This window comes from Prionailurus viverrinus, chromosome C1 (assembly GCF_022837055.1).
Source record: "Prionailurus viverrinus isolate Anna chromosome C1, UM_Priviv_1.0, whole genome shotgun sequence".
In the NCBI taxonomy this organism is placed as follows: domain Eukaryota; kingdom Metazoa; phylum Chordata; class Mammalia; order Carnivora; family Felidae; genus Prionailurus; species Prionailurus viverrinus.
The window spans coordinates 37802302-37819952 of record NC_062568.1 but is presented as its reverse complement, the minus strand read 5'-3'; the positions used below and the strand labels follow the sequence as shown (position 1 = coordinate 37819952).

At 37.6% G+C, this 17651-nt stretch overlaps 1 protein-coding gene across 3 annotated transcripts in view; it reads right to left on the bottom strand.

Moving 5' to 3' along the window:
• TMEFF2 (transmembrane protein with EGF like and two follistatin like domains 2) overlaps nucleotides 1-17303 on the bottom strand; it is a 228042-nt gene extending 210739 nt beyond the window's left edge. For all 3 annotated transcript variants that reach the window (XM_047872931.1, XM_047872932.1, XM_047872933.1), the window contains exons 1-4: nucleotides 17132-17303; nucleotides 14649-14758; nucleotides 6023-6152; nucleotides 1751-1777 (exon numbers count right to left, since the gene is read on the bottom strand). In XM_047872931.1, coding sequence (XP_047728887.1) covers nucleotides 1751-1777; nucleotides 6023-6152; nucleotides 14649-14758; nucleotides 17132-17303 — 439 coding nt within the window. The remainder of the gene's footprint in view (nucleotides 1-1750; nucleotides 1778-6022; nucleotides 6153-14648; nucleotides 14759-17131) is intronic.
• Nucleotides 17304-17651: the final 348 nt, after the last annotated feature.

Sequence of the window (17651 nt, the reverse complement as noted above, 5' to 3'; positions counted from 1 at the left end):
ATTTTTTCTTAACATTTATTCATTTTTGAGAGACAGAGTGTGAGTGGGGGAGGGGCAGAGACGTGGGAGTCACAGAGTCTGAAGCAGGCTCCAGGCTCTGAGCTGTCAACACAGAGCCCAACGCGGGCTAGAACTCATGGACCCCGCAAGATCATGACCTGAACTGCAGTCAGCCACTTAACCGACTGAGCCAACCAGGCGCCCCGAGTTTGTTGTTTTTAAAGATGTAAAAAATTAACAAGACTTGTTGCATGAACAGTGGAACAGTCGAAACTCAATCAACGTAATTATCTGCAAAAGTAGGTAATCTATATATAAAGACTAACTATAGCTGGGAAATAAACAGAATTTTGCATACGAACTACTTCCTTCCAAAAGCAACACTTTTAAAACTGATTAATTCCTTAATATTCTAATGGTGAAATATCTACTCAAGCAACTTTTTCCTTTCTTTTTCTCTTTACCATTTAATTTGTCCTAAGCTCTTCTTTCCAAATAATTAGAGAAGCTTTCTTAGGAACACTATATTAATCAGCCAGAGGGGCTGGCAGGAAAACAATTTCTTAGAAGTAGTGAGAGACTGTCCTAACATCCAATGACTGTTCAATGTCATGTGACATTAAATACATCTTAACGCTCTCATGGTACTAAATCTTGACTTCTGTTCAGTTTTAGCCTTTATGGGAAAAATTGCTCTCCAATATTTTGCTGTAATTGTGTTCTCTGGGTAGTACTTAAACTAATAAGACTTTCATTACATAAAGCAACTTGATAAATCTTTGAAGTATTACCCAAACTAGACACTGTGATAAGTTAGATCTTTCTTGAACCCAAGGCCTTCTTTTATCTTTCATCAAATTCTGCATTTAAACACTAAAATTGACATGGAATCATACATTTGATCATTTTATACAGCTTAAGCAAGGCCTCAAGAATGTATGTTTTTATACATTCTCTTTTTATTATTCTTATTGAAATTATACCTAACTTTTTTTTTCTTGTTGTGCATAAAGGTGGAATTTTGTTTGGATTTCATTTGAAAAAAACATTTTGGGATATTTACAATGAATATTCAATTCATAAATAAAGGCTTATCTGACATCAGATCAAATTTAAAAGTTTCCACCTCTCTTTTGCATACTTCCTTAAACACATAATTTAATAATGAAAACACGTCTTACATTAGTAAAAATAATAGAGATTAATTTAGCCAAAGAAGTAAACCTAATATCTTATTTTCATGGGCTTATATTTTGTTTATCTTCTTTACCTTTTTTTATGAACTAAAGCTCCTTCAGTTTCAAATTATTGATGTGATAAATAAGATCTTGTTTACATGATAGTTATGTATGTGTTAATCCCAATACCTGGTATTTTAGGGCAATATTACATATTTTAAAATCTCAATATTTAAGTAATTTTCTCATGAGTTCTTTCTGCCCTGCTAAATGTTCTTAGAGGCTTCCTTTAGGAATTTTTGAAATGCCTATCTCTCTTAAAGATAACTCAGGCACAAACAAATGAATGAACAAGATTAGATGAGATGGTCTTAAGTATGATTCATAAATATATCAAAATATTTGCATGTATACACATTTATGTAATAAGTAGAATGATACTTTGTTTTCCCTTTTCCTAAAATGAAAAAGGTGAATTTGTATCAGACATCTGTAATGGCAAATACATAAGTTAATACCCATAAATAATATCTACAGGTAAGTCTTCAAATATATAAAAAGGTAACTCTTACCTCCATCTCCAGATCCTGATCCTGCATCTGGGGGAAAAAGAAATACTTTGTTTTTGTTTGAAAACATATTCAAAAACTACTTATGACTTTATTTAGTTCACGTTTACTTTCTTCATTAAAACAATCATATAATGGAGAAAATTACTAATATTTAACCTGAAAATATATATTCATATCAACTTAATTTAATTTGTATAATATAACTTATAAAATAAATTCTCTATTATTTTCATTCTTAAACTTTGTAAGAAAAACTATTATCTACCTTTGATGCAATTCCTAAAATGGACTATGTAAAATCTCTCATATTTTTATTTTAACCACGATGAATTTGGTGCCATTAACTGAAAAAAAAAAAAAAAAAAAAGGAAAACAAAATGCTTATAAGAGTGAGATTCAGAAATTAAACAGGCTAAGACATGTGGCAAATAAACTCATAATTAAGGCATATTATTATACATCACATATACACGAAAAGAAAAAAAACAGTTTATAGATGATTATCTTTTCATGTAATTGCTAATATGTTTCCAAATACCACAATTGTGGATGAGTTTATCTGCCACCAACTTCATCCTTTGTTTTTAAAATCAATAGAGGAGTGACTTTTGTCTTTGTGCTTAAAACTGTATACACCCTAAGTGATGCTGGCTGGAAAAAAAAGATACCCTGCCTTCGACATTCCTCTTTCTCCATTTCTTCTCTCCCCTCCCTCCTACATAATTACAGTTGATCAAAGGTGTCGATTTCTGACAACTCAGTTCCAAGGGACAGTCAGTTTTCTAGGTGGGAGTCAAGACCATTGAGTTTCCATCTGGTTCTACCTCTTAAATGTGGACATCATCTTCCTTTTGCCTCTCCACTTCTTTTCATTCTAAAAAAAATTTTTTTAATGTTTACTTATTTTTGAGAGTGAGAGACACAGAGTACAAGCAGGGGAAGGGCAGAGAGAAAGGGAGACATAGAACCCAAAGCAGGCTCCAGGCTCTGAGCTGAGCTGTCAGCACAGAGCCCAACGCGCACTTGAACTCAAATACGGGAAGATCGTGACCTGAGACAAAGTCGGACGCCTAACCGACTGAGCCACCAAGGCGCTCCACTTCTTTTCATTCTAAATACATTTGGTTATGCATTTTTAATGTTAGTACTGGGGATTAAGACTAATACTGGTATCCTTTGTCTGAAATGCCCTCATCTCACACGGAAATCTCAATGATTCAAGAACGATATCAAATGGCACTTCTGAAGGAGTAGTAGTTTAAATAATCAGCTTTGGTGGAGACTCATATTCACTAAATTCATAGAGTCTAACACTGTATTAAGTCAGAAAGCCAAGTCATTTATTAACTTGTGTCTTTAGCCCAGCAGAGTCTTTCCTTAAGGCAAGCTAACTGGTAAAACAATTTATAAGAAAAACCCTTCTTACTAAATGTATGACCAAGTAAGGATTTTAATCATATGCCTTCTCTGTTTAATGGTAACAGATCAACAAAGGCTGATGCATTCATCTCCATAGTAGAATAGTGCTGTCGACTGAACTGACCATCAGAACTCATGGCACCATCACTTTTGGATAGGACAGTGCTTGAATGGTCAATGTTTACATACTTTCACAGCTAAAATTTGAACTAAATTTATTTGAATTAATTTTAAAGCTTAATTCAGTATTACTTATAACTATCAGAGCCTAACAGGTTGTTATATTATAACACGAATATATTCTATATGTTTTAGTTAAATGTGTACAGTTTCTTGTTTCTTCTGAAGACTGTAAACTTTTTAAAATCAAGAACCATGTCTTATTCAGCTTTTTATCCTTATAGTCACATAAGAGGAAATATGTAAAAGCTTACAGATTCAAATCTCCAAACATTACTCATTTGCTAGCATAAGGAATGTTATGTAACCTTAAGCTTATTTGTCCTCTATTCAATGAGTGTAGTAATGTCTATGTCGTTGGGTTGTTTTGAGGCTTACTGCACAACAGCATGTTTTAAATGCTTATCACTGTGCCTGGAATATAAAAATTAAGGTTTTGAGTAAATATCTTGCCTATTCATTTACAGGTTTTCTAATAAATACACATGGTTTGGGAAAAGAAAAAAATGGCAGCAGTATATTGGCTTGTATTTCCCATGTAGCTTCCTAAAAAGTCAAGGGACATGATCTTTAAGACAATTTTTGTTTTATTAGACCCAAATCAAGTAAGTAGGGAAGAAAGGAGGAGTAGATGGAAAAAATAACCACAGGTCCATGGCATCATTATGAAATAGTGATGGAAAGTTTTGAGGCTTCTCTAATATAAAATAAGCCATCTTGGCAAACCAGAGACAAGTAGTCTACTAAATCCTTATTGATGAGACAAAAACACCTAAGAATTCATGCTGTTGAACTTGAAAATTTGAACTCCTAGCCAATGCACTTCTTATAACACAAAAAATTGAGAGTGAGACTATTGAGCAGACTGCCTAATAGGAAAACATTTTTTGGACAAAAAAAAAAAAAAGATTTGTAGGTTCAATGAAATATAATAAAGTTATATCTTCTACTGGCTTTTATTCCTAGAGATCACAACTTGCCATCTGTATTCAGTGTCAAATAGCATTTTAAAAATAAATGGAAAATCTACAAAGAAGGAAAATTTCTTCTAGATCAAAAGTCAGAACTCTAATTTATTTACAGTCAGACCTGGTTAATCAAAATTACTTTGGTCCCTCCATCATTATTCAGATCAAAAACCTTTTAGATTTTTAAGTCAATGGGAAACATTCAGCAAGATTGGCTTACTAATTAAATCCTACAGAAATCTAAGTATGCGAATCAGGTAGGTATGGATTACTCAACTGCGATTAAATTTTCTACTTGGCTCACTCTTTATTTTCATAGTATAAACAATACATTAGGAACTAGAATGTAAACATTTGTGTGAATCAGGAGAATGTGCTTGCCTGAACCTACAAGAAGTTGGAGGTTGGGAAGTAAGAAAGAAAGATTATGGCACCAAATGTTCCTAGCCATACCATAACTTAATGATTCTTTATTATAACTGCCCAATGACTCTCATTTGGCTACTGTCAGAGACAGACTGATAAGCTAAATGATCTTGAACAGATAAATCCTTTTCTCAGTACTCTCTGGTATTTGCCTCCAACATTCTTGGCTTCTAAGAGTCAGAGGTTCCATTTTTTCCCCCATATGATTCGTCTTGACATATCACTTTAAATTTTCTCCATAGGTATGGCAGATTGATTTTTCATATTTAGTTTGCTCCCTGTCTTTCTTTCTGTTTCCCCCATCTCTACTATGATAGTACCATGCTGGCCCTCCTTCCTCCCTACTGGGGAAGCAAGTCCAATGCCTCTCACATGTTGCTGTCATTTTCATTCGTTACTTCTTAGATGAAGTGGCAATGATCTATTTGCTCTAGCAAATAAGAGTAAGTGGGGCACCAGGAAGGACGTTCACATAATGAGGGAAAGAATCATGTAACAGAAATGATTACTTTAAAACCAAAACCAAAACAAAAAAGCCTACATCATCATCTGTGAGTAATAATATCATTCTCTTCTGCTAGTTTTTAGGAACTTTACTAGTCACTGGTACAATTTGGAACACAATCAATTACTAGCCATCAACAGACTTAAGATAATCTTTTAAAGAATACAAGACTTTCTCCTTGCTTGTTTACCATCCTGACCCAACCATCATACATATGACTTTGTACAAAGTTCCCTAGAATAGAAAAACACCTGTTATCTACAAAATACGTGTGATCTATCTAATAGTTGTTATCTTTCCATTAAAATAGACTTTTCCTGGCATGATTCTGTGTTTTCACTTTTGAAGGAAGTTCATATTTTCTAGTGCTGCTGAGGTCACCCAAACTTTCACTTTCAAACCCAGATCTGCAAAACTGCCCTCTGGCAGATGATGCTATTGTTCAAAACAAACAAACCAACTTTATCCATGCTTAGATAAGTTTCTCTATATTTGGCACATAGGCAGTAAATCTAGAGCTCTAATTATATTATTCAACTGTCTGCACTTCATTAAATAACATATGTATTAAAATCAACATCCTTATGGTAGATTTTCTCTTTCTTCCATAAGTGATTCGAAATGTAAACGAGGCAAAAATAATGCATGCCTTGTGCGAAAGAATAAGAGGCTTATCCAGCCAATATAGAGTCTGAATGATTTATCTGGAGATAACATAACAGGAAAAGCAAAGGTTCCCAAAGGTCTCGGGAGTCTTTAGGATCATATACATACCTGTGGCACATGATCCTTCAGACACCACAAGTATCTCACTCTGCTGTTTGCATGCAGCCTGTCGCAGGTAGCACTCATTCTGGTAACTCTCCCCATTGGAGCCACACACAGGCACATAGTCACTGTTGCACTGGGGAACACACAGATATAAGCATATGGTTACTACTGGAGTCTGCATACCTTTGAGACCTTGAACAAAAATAATCATTTGCAAAAGAAAGTACCTGTTTTCATTTTCAGTAATCCCCATCATTTCCATTAAGTCTTTGACCTTACAAGAGTATCATTCAAAGATACAGAAAAGTAATGTCAAGTCGGGCCAATCAGTCATTTGATTCAGATGGGGGGGGCGGGGGGAGAAAAAAAGCTTCTGAATTGATCAGGTAATTCCAACAAAGTGATTGGACAAGCAATTGTAAAAAGATATTGCAAAAAATGTATCAACATTATTTAATACTGCTTTTCAGATATATGTCCATCTGGCTTGGTGGGAAGAATCAAAACACGCTACAACATTCACGTTATTAAAAATAAGTAATGCCTATCCGTGTTTGGAGCAGAAGTATATAGCTGCAATACCAATGAAGTCAGTTACGCCTTACTATGTTTTTTTCTCTGTTGAATTTTAATCTTTACACATTTCTAAATATTTGGGTAAGACATTTGGATTACTAATTCATTTGTCATGTATCTTTAGATCATCAGATATGGACAGATATAGTGCAAGAAAAAAAACAGCAAATGGAATACAAGGGAAAAATCGATAACTATTGAAGAAAAGTTTACTGATAAGTATGTAAAACATATATATGTAAACTTGATTGATTATTGAAAAGTATGAATATTAATATATATTTCATAAAAAGAAAAGTTCATTTTTAAAACAACCTCATTACAAAAAAGTACACATTTTACAATGTAAATGAGGCAACCTACAGGGTATACTCATTGTAATATAATCACACTCTAAGGCATTAGAGATATTTGGCTGTGTCCTATACCTGCTAATTACACTAGAGATGTGATTATCTCATGATTACTACTACTGATGCTTCACTGTTTAATTGTAACAAACATAATAACCACGATGATTACTTATAAATATCCACCTATGCTGGAAACTAAGTAAAGCAAATCATACATATATATGCATGTGAAAACACTCTTCTGTTTCTAGTTCTTACTAAAAGATTTGGATTTCTCATGGCTGTAAGTACATACATAATTTTGTACATACAAAATTAACCAATGATCTGGTGAGGTGGCTAGGAAAGTTTTAATGTATATGATAATAAACCTGAAACGCTATCATAAGTTAAATTCAACTCAAAGATTTATGCCAAAAAAAAAAAAGAACAGATTTTCAGTAAGGTTACGATCTTATAATAAAAAAAAAACTGAAATTTATTTTTTTACTCTATTTTCTTAGAATATCTGTACTTTCTCCCTCTCAATCAACCATTTAACTCTTGCTCTTTTTGTTTATGTAAAATGGCTTAATCACCCTAGTAATTTATAAATAAAATGGGATAAATCAATGTTCTCTGAAATGAGAAGTATTATTTTATGAGTCTTGCTTTGTATCTGTTACTGAAAAACTAAAATAGAACTTATTAATAGTGATACACTTTCCTCCCAATAGTAAGTCCAAATTGTATGACACTCATATTATGATCTCCATAATTGCTAACATGATGATTTAGGTATTAACTCACATCTATTTAGAAATTACTTACATGTGATTAAAATCATTTAAATATTTTAAATATGACATATTTTAGAAATCTGCACTTCTACAATTTCTTTTTTTTTTTTTTTTTTTTTTAATTTTTTTTTCAACGTTTATTTATTTTTGGGACAGAGAGAGACAGAGCATGAACGGGCAAGGGGCAGAGAGAGAGGGAGACACAGAATCGGAAACAGGCTCCAGGCTCTGAGCCATCAGCCCAGAGCCTGACGCGGGGCTCGAACTCACAGACCTGCGAGATCGTGACCTGGCTGAAGTCGGACGCTTAACCGACTGCGCCACCCAGGCGCCCCTACAATTTCTAATCTACATATTCTGGAAGCTCTCTATGCAGTAATTCCTTTTCACAGTTATACTGTTGGCTCCCAGACTCAGTCTATCTATGTGATTATATTTTTTAATGATTTTTTTTTAATGTTTATTTATTTTTGAGAGAAAGAGAGAGAAAGGGACAGAGAGAGAGGGTGACATAGAATCCAAAGCAGGCTCCAGGCTCTAGGCTGTCAGCACAGAGCCCGACTCGGGGCTCGAACTCACAGACCACAAGATCATGACCTGAGCCAAAGTCGGATACTTAAGCAACTGAGCCACCCGGGCACCCCTATCCTATGTGATTATATTTAAACTTCATTAGAACCTTTTACTAATGAGGATATTTAAATAGGTATTCACTTCTGATCAGGCGATAACCTATATAAGGGCTGCCTTCCACAAGCTTTCTAAAATATATACGCATTTTTCAAAATGTTTTCATATTTTTGAGAGAGAGAGAGAGAGAGAGCAGGGGAGGGGCAGAGAGAGAGGGAGAGTCAGAATTCCAAACAGGTTCCGCACTGTCAATGCAGACCTTAATGTAGGCCTCCAACCCACAAACAGTGAGATCATGACCTGAGCGGAAGTCAGATGCTTAACTGACTGAGTCATCCAGGTGCCCCAACATATGTGGATTTAACTTACATCTCAGAATTGACCTACCATAGGTCAATCTTCCAGTGAGCAGAACTGACGTAATACCACATAAATGGTGCTCATGTCAGAAACATGGCCTGGGAGGATTTATGAGGAACCATTGACATTAAAATGGTATCTGAGCACATGGAGGAGAGATCTAAGAGAAGTGAACAACTGGTGACATAGTCTTGCTGACACTTTCAGTAGGCAGAAGGTAGTCAAAATTAGTGTGATGGCTGGACTAGTTGGCTTCTCATGCTCAGGTTCTGGCATTCTTGTCCTTGGCTACCTGTTAATCTCCACCTTCAAACCTGCTTACGTTACTCTGGGTCCACATTTTCTTCTTTCCGACCCCTGGAACCTCTCTATTTATCTTTCTCATCTACTTCTGCGGAATACTCAGATGTAGTCAGTGGACAGGGGGTGAGGGGTGGGAAGTATTTATTATCTCTGACAAGTGCTAGTACACAATGCCGATACGCATCTTAAAATATGGAATAAACTGATAAAGTGTTCTTATGCCACTTCTGAAGGACGCAGTAAGCCAAATGTGAACAGTGCTAAAAACAGAGCTGCCAAGTTCCATGCACAAGCCAAAAGGGAGATTTGTATGGAGCTGAAGAGAGCTCAACTGTAGATTACCAGCACGATGTTTTTGGCCTTTAGTACCACGACTTGCACTCATTAATATGAATAATGCAAGGAGGAAGCATACTCTAAATCCTTAAGCCTCAGGAGTGCAAGTCTGATCCTCATTTCTCCAATTTCTCTCACTGCCTCAGTGTAGGACCTTGTGGACATCACTCAACAGTTAAATATTTAACAAGCTGATAGCTCAGTTTCCCCATCTGAAGTGGTTAACTAGGGCATTTAGGAGGATTAACAGAGTCATGTTTCTAAAATACTTGGGAATATCCATGTAGGAAACGAAACGTTAACTATTTGTCTCTCATGGTATGTATTGTTTTGAGTACAGCTGACACCCCGTCTAACGCTGATACTAAACACACGTGTCTAAAATTAAAGAAATAAAGGAAAACAGGATACCCTGGTACATAAAAATAGGCTAAGTACTATGTTAAAATATGCCAAATTATTGGAAATACTTTTTAGTGGTAATCATAATACTGCTCAGTTTCAGATGAAGGGACAGATTCAGATGTTAAGTGATTTGCTAAAGGCCACAGAGTTGGCTGGTAAGAGAAAAAAAACAAGACTCAGGCCCAGATGGTTAGACCCATAAATGTATGTGTTGTACAAACCTCCTCTCAGGGGAACAGTGATCCTATTTTTCTTAAGATGTTGTAAAAATCTTAAGTTTGTTTTCCAAATATGTGTTTTCCAGTGGAATGGTTTTGCTCCAAAGTGTCCACATTGCTTAAGAAAGTAGCTACATATCACACTGGTGGGTTCAATGACTTGACACTCTAGAATATATGGAATTCATTTTACTACAAATGAACAAAAAATGTTTGCGAGAAGTTTTTTCATATGATTTATTGCTTGTTTGGTTAATGAAGATTTCTTTTAGCTGAGATTTCAGCATCTAGAAGCTAGGTATAACTTACATTTTCTAGATTGTTGGCACTTTCCATGGAATCTGGCATGTAGAAGGCACTCCACAGATGTTAAGTGAATTCTTGTTATATTCCCAGTTGTCAAAGGCTTAAGAATAATGGCTTAGGATATGGTATGTTTCTCTTCCAAAAAAGAAAAAGATAAAAAACCTGCACATGTCCCATTCCTTTGATCATTCAATAAGCAACTTTCTCTTCTCTGTAACCACATTTCTTTAAATGAAAGAAAATACGACTTTAAGGGTGGGCAAGCCTGTGGCTATGGTGAAAGTGACTCTGTGTGACTTCTCAGGCTAGGTCATTAAAGGATACAGCTTCTGTCTGGCTCTCTCTCTCTTTCTGGACACTTGCCCTTAATACCCAGCCATTGTGGTATGGGGTAGGCCAAACTAACACACACACAGAGATCCACATTGAGGACCCAGGTCTCCAGTTGATAGTCAGACTTATGAGTGAGAGCCCTGAGGAGAGTACAGAACCAAGCCTATGAGTTCTCTCCCTTCCTCGGCTAATGCCAAGGGAAGCAGAGATGAGATATTTCCATCAAGCCCTGTCCAATTGTAGATTCATGAGCAAAAAAAAAAAAAAAAAAAAAAAAAAAAGTTCATTATTTAATTTTATTTTATTTTTTATTTATTTTATTTTATTTTTTATTTTAAAAAATGTACATCCAAATTAGTTAGCATATAGTGCAACAATGACTTCAGGAGTAGATTTCCTAGTGCCCCTTACCCATTTAGCCCATCCCCCCTCCCATAACCCCTCCCGTAACCCTCAGTTTGTTCTCCATATTTATGAGTCTCTTCTGTTTTATCCCCCTCCCTGTTTTTATATTATTTTTGTTTCCCTTCCCTTATGTTCACCTGTTTTGTTCATTATTTTTAAGTCACTAAGTTCTGGGCAATTTGTTATGCAGTCCTAGTAAGTGGAAGAACTGCGGATCTAAAACGTGCTTATTAAATGAAAACATTTAATATCTGAATTAAATAATATCTGAAAAGCATAAATTCATCATATTTTTGAATTACAAACTGATAATTGGTCATTGTATGACCAGTGCTATCTATGAAAAACTGCATATGGTCCTTCCTCCCTCCTTCCCTCCTTTCCTTTTTCCTTCCACCTCTTCTTACTTTATCCTTCCTTCCTTCCATCCACCTATCCATCCATCCAACTGTCTCTAAATTTTCCTCTCCACAACTGATTTATCAGAAGATTTATCAGCATGTCATCTGGTATTTAGATAGCAATGAGGCTGCAGGCCATTTCTGGAACTCATATCATCACCAAAAACTCAGGTGTACTACCTGTGATATTGACTTGTCTACAATAATTTGGTATTGTTGTTGCTGTTACTGATATTTTCATGTATTTTTGCATGTATAACGTCCTGGGAAAAAATCAGATTTGGTGTCAAAGGACCTAGGTTCTTACTTTAAGATCACCACTTAATAATGGTAATGGGCCTGAATTACCTCATCGGTAAAAGGAGGATAAAACAATTAACTCACTCAGTTGTGACAAGTAAAGGGTAGAATGTGTTTGTTTAATTTAAATTAAATTTAATTTAATTTAATTTTTTAAATGTTTATCTATTTATTTTGAGAGAGAGGGGGAGAGAAAAGAGAGAGCATGCCCAGGAGCAGGGGAGAGGCACACAGGGAGGGAGGCAGAGGGAGAATCCCAAGCAGGCTCCACGCTGTCAGCACAAAGCCCAATGTGGGGGGTCCATCTCACAAACAGTGAGATCATGACCTGAGCAGAGATCAAGAGTTGGATGCTTGACCAACAGAGCCACCCAGATGCCCCTATGTTTATTTTAGATCATCTAAGAGAGGTGAAGGCAAATATATGTTCTCTTTAGTGCTTCAATAATAATCCAAGTTGGCAAACTGCAGATCACACCCACGCTTCCCTTTGAAATTTATCTCTCAGACAGAATGACCATCGTTCACATTCTAATTTGAATGAAAGAATTTGTGACTGTATCCATAAACACAGGAGACTAGGAGTAGATAACCTCAGCTAGTTTAGACTAGGATATAGGAAAATAGATTATCAAGACATCTCCCTTATATGGAGGGAAAACACACACACACACACACACACACACACACACCAAAACCTCAAATTCATTGGAATGTACTAGAAAGGAATGAATCAAGATACTCTTAGCCTAAAATATCTTATTATTCTTTGCACAACTTGTGCATTTTCTTTGATCTTGAACCTAAATCAGCCACTCTACAGTCTTAGTATGTATAGAGTCTAAATTTTCCATGAAGGGAATGTTTATTTTCTCTTGACAGAATGACATTTATCACAAAGCATAAGCTAATAGCAGTACAATCTAGTAGTAAATTTAAATACTATAGGCATTAAAAAAACACATTTATTTTCTTATTCAAACTTGTTTTCATTGCCCTCTCCCCAATCAATTCCACTGAAAAATTATTTAAATTAATGGCAAATGTAACTGGCTGACCAAAACATGAAAAGCACAAATATTTTTGTTGATTAAAAGTTTTACCAAAACCCTTTGTGGAACCTGAAAACTGAATACAGTTTCTTTAATAAGAAAACTATACATTTCCTTGTAGTAGCATGCACCCATTTAGAATTTTGTGAACTCCATTATTTTTCTCTTGTCGAAATCTTGTTAGAATTATGGTTTTTCCTTTGAGGAACGTTCTTTTTGGTTCATTTTATACTGTTCATGAATTCACTTCTTATGCCTACCCTGGGTCATGAAAGTAAGACCGATTTATAGGAATCACAAACTGCAAGGGGGAAAATCCACAAAATCCTTTCGGCCTTTAATTACTGATTTGTCCAAATGTACTTTTCCCTGAGTTAACATTTGGGGAAAGTATGAATTGGAGAGCTTTCATGCTCTACCTCTCCCATGTAGTTCATTGAAAAAACATAATTACATTGTTCAGTGCGGCTGGAGACCTTAGAGGTTCGTGTCACGTGCATATTAAGTATGCACAAATATGTTTCTAACACTATAATACGGTCTGAAAGACTGTAGTGTGGTCACAGCAATATTCACCCACCAGGAGGTGGTGCACTTTGCAAATATTAGTTGTTTTATTGCTTTTCTTAGAAAGAAGAAAATAATTTGCAAGAAGCTTTTAACTTATCTACAAACCATTCAAACTATATTTAAATCTGAATTCCCTTATCTCTTTCACTGGGAGGTCAAGTTCAATTCAAAATATTTAATTTCATCAACAATTCTAAATATTGCATACTATAACAAGTTTTTAGACCTGAATTTCACTTTAATGTTTTCATTTGTTCTGTAACATTTTTTTTCTTATTTTTTTAGTTTTGCTTACCCAGTCTTGGAAAAGTTTTACCTGATCTCACTTATATAGTTTTGTTTATGCACGTATTTCTTGGTTGAACCTTATGTTAGATTTCATATGTATTTACAAAAGTAATTCAGCAACACTCAAAGGTGAGTATAAGACATTAATACAATAACTGTGGTAGTTGAGGGTACATATGCTTATGTAAACATTCTGTGAGAAAAGAGGGCTTATAATTTACGTGGTATAAAGCATTTGTTAGATGATGGCTGTAATAATGACATGAGTTCTATCTTCAATAGATACGCATAATGTAGTTTTGATGATACAAGTGCTACAGTCTCCCATTCTATTTACAAAAAAATTATTTTATTTATTCTTTTAACATGAGGCAAACTCCATCTTCCTAACATTCATAAAATGACCTGCAGCTATTTGCACTCTTTCGGGTTCTTGGGAGATCCAGCTGTAATTCAACGTGATACCCATGAAAAGTTGATATATATTAATAAGTTCCAAGATTTCCAAAACTAGCACAGTAGTTCTGAAGTCACGCTAATAAGGAGTTCATTTAAAAACTTAACTGGATTGCCAGGATCATAAGACCCAAGGCCATTAAAACAGAGCAGTATGATAAAAAAAAAAAAAAATGACAGCCCCAATCAAAAAGAACAAAAGTACAAATCCACACTTCTTATCCATTGATTGTTGTAGCTACTATCCCCAGCAGTTGTTGAATTATAAAATTCTTGCTAGATGGGACACATAAACCTAATTTGCTTCTGATACATCAAAGGAACAACCTGAAGCTTTCTACCTCCAGTGGCATTTATAACTCTGGCATACACATTTCTCCAAAAAGCTATGTCTTTTTGACATCCGTTGGCTCTCTTGGCAGGACAACACTTTTGCTTGGTGCCAGCTTTCCTCTTAGCTTGCACAGCTATAAATTGCCAAGTGATGGTTTGTAAAGGGAGATCCCTTCTTTGTAGTCTCATCAATGAAGAAGAAGACGCAAATATCAGACTTCTTACCTTGAACTGACAGACGCAAGTCACAGTGTCTCCAATTCTTAAACATTCCCCATCAAATTTACAGGTGTTGGTGTCACAGAGGAAGAGATCGTTTTCTCTGTCATCATAACCTCAAATTTAAAGAAAATATTCCAGTCATTTAAAGATGTTACAGATTTTAAAAACAACCACAACAAAAGCACTATCTTGCAGCTTTAAAAGAATTGCTCTAAATTTTTATTCCATTAACCACAGCTGTACTGCAAGGTCATTCTCTACTGATAACCTCCAAAATCTAGTTAAGTGATCAATATTCATTTCTTTTTTTTCACAATTCTTTTTTAATGAATTAGCTTTTAATATTCTCTTTTGATTGTGCTATTTTATTTTAGCCAGAGTTAATACTGGCAGCAGTGAATGAAGGTTTATAACTTGATCCCCAGCTTCTTTATTTTTTTTTCTCATTAAGTAGAGTACAGTTTATGACCCCCCCCCCCCCAAGCCTACATTTTAGAAAAAAGCTGTTGATGGTCTCTGAATGTCATTTTACCATTTTTCCATCCTTAATCATTCTTTTGCCTTAAGGTCTGAAGCAACCCCTTATTTGGAATTTCTCCAGACAAAGAGGAAACAAAGCCCCAATAATAAAGATAAACAGGCACAGTGTTTTCTGTGATGGTCTGTCTGGCTCAAATGAAGATTGATCACCTCTAAGTTAACAGGGTGGAGGGGGGTGCCAGGTTCTTGAAAACCTGCCTTGAAAACAAGTTTATTCTCTTTAGTCTCTGCAAATCTCCTTAAGATATCCGGCTCATAGTACATCTCTTGATTGCCAACCTCAATTTCCCATTTAAGTTAGTTATTTCCTAAAGCGATACTGTACTTGGGATGAAGCAAACCAGGCATGTTGGTCTACAAAGCTGTGACCATTCATTTCAAGCACAGGTTGTTTCATAGCCCTATGATAAAGCACCTAAAAAAGTGACCAGACACCTGAAAACTGGAACTTAGCTTTTCAAAAATAACATACATGCGGCCATGAACCAGGAATAAGTTAAAGAAGACATGCTAAATTTTATAAAAATACCAAAGTTAAAAATTGCCAAAAACAGAACAAAGGCAATCTATTGACCCAAATCTAACAGGGTGCAAATCTCAACCTGTCTTTAAAAAAGCACAAACTATCATGATGCATAATAATGTTCCTCATGGCAGTGACAACCTAGGACTACATGTTCTTTCATCCTATGAGTTACAGTTGGCCATTCCCACCTCTCCAAAGTTACACACACTTCAGCTTACATACATCCCTGGAAGCCACTTTGTTCAGAGCCAGATTTAACTACAGCAGAATTATATTTACAGAAGATGAAAAATTACATGCACGCTTGCTAAAACTAGAACAGACCAGACCTAGGGGACAATACCCAGGCATGTGAATGCAATTTAAAATGCCAATGAAATCACACCACAGTCCCGCCCGGGTATACTCTGGGCTGTCACACTGAAATGCAAAGCCAGCCCGGAGTACAGCAACTCCCATCCTCGGGCCCTATGTACTTAGGAGGCTTCGGCTGAGCAAAGCCTGCCAAGCTCTCGCGTTCAGACTCTGAAGGGACCCCGGCAAGCAAGAAGAGCGTCGGACCCACTCGGAGGAAGCTTGCCCAGAAATGGAGTCAGCCCGGGGTCGGTTCCGCCCGCCCGCAGGAGCCTGCCTGCCTCGGCTATGCCCACCCAGGCCTGGGAGACCGACGACGGATTCTTTTCTCAACTTCCCTTCCCCATCAGGAGCTTGGGGAGGCAAGAGAGAAGCATCTCTGGGCTGCAAAAACACGTCTTTGAAGGAGGATGTGGGAGAGAGGAAGAGACGGAGAGAGGGAAAGGGAGAGAGAAAGGGGAAGACAGAGAGAGATATTGATTCTCTTAAACCCCAAGCTCCTTTAGAATCCGTGTGACCTGGTCTTGAAAGCAAGACCAGGGCACCCCATGGCACTTTTGCCAGAAATCAGTGTTTCCCCTGCAGTCACTCTTGGATTTATCGCTTTCTCGCTTGTTCCTTCCCATAAAGTTATTTCTCGCTCGTTTTAGCTAGACTTTTTCCTTTCATGATGGAAAGGTTCTGTTTTAGTCCCCACCCCCCACCCCACCCCACCCCCCACCCCCCCAGCCCCCAAGGACTGGTGCTCATTTCGGTGGATCCACAAAACCATCCCGTCCAGTATTTCTTAAAATATCCGCCGCTCTAAGGGCAAGGATGCAAAAGGTTCCTACACGTGTACTTTTTGCCCACCTCAGACCCCGTCACCACCCCCCCCCCGCCCCAGCTTCCGCAGAGGCCTGGAAGGTTCCCAGTGCTCCTCGGGGTGGAGGTCGGTCGTCCGAGAGGTTTGGGGCAGTAAGAGGCACGGGGCTGAGGAGACGCACTAAGGTGGGCTTGGTCTGCGCTGGAAACGCGTCCCCTCTGCGGGTCCGAAGGGGGTCGGGCGCTGGGGTGGTGGACTTACCAGAGCAGTTCCAACCGGTGGGCGTTTGGCAGTCACTTAAGGAGGTAGGGAAAGCCGCGAGCTTCACCGGGCGGGCTACGATGAGTAGCATCACCGGCAGCAGCAGCAGCCAGCAGAAGCCCTCGCAGAGTGTCCAGCTGCTGCACTGCCGCGGGGACTCCCACAGCACCATGACTAGTTCGCGCAACTCTGCAGTAGCAAACGGCTTCCGAAGAACACGCGATCGCGGGGGCCGGGCAGCGGGCTACTGGGCATCCCGCGGACGGCGGCAGCAGAGGCGGCGGCGGCGGCAGTGGCACCCGACGGGGAAGCAGCAGCCAAACCCGCGCATGGTCTCCGGAGTTTCAGCAACATCCAGTGACCCGGCCCAGCCCCGGGAGCGAGAGGGTCGTCCGCCGAGAAGCTGCGCCGGAGACTCGGGGGGCTGCTGCCATAAGGAGGGGGATCTGGGAAGCCAGGGGACCACGAGGAGACCGGAGTCCGGAGGGCGGAGGAGAGGAGTCCAAGGAGGCTGCGTGGA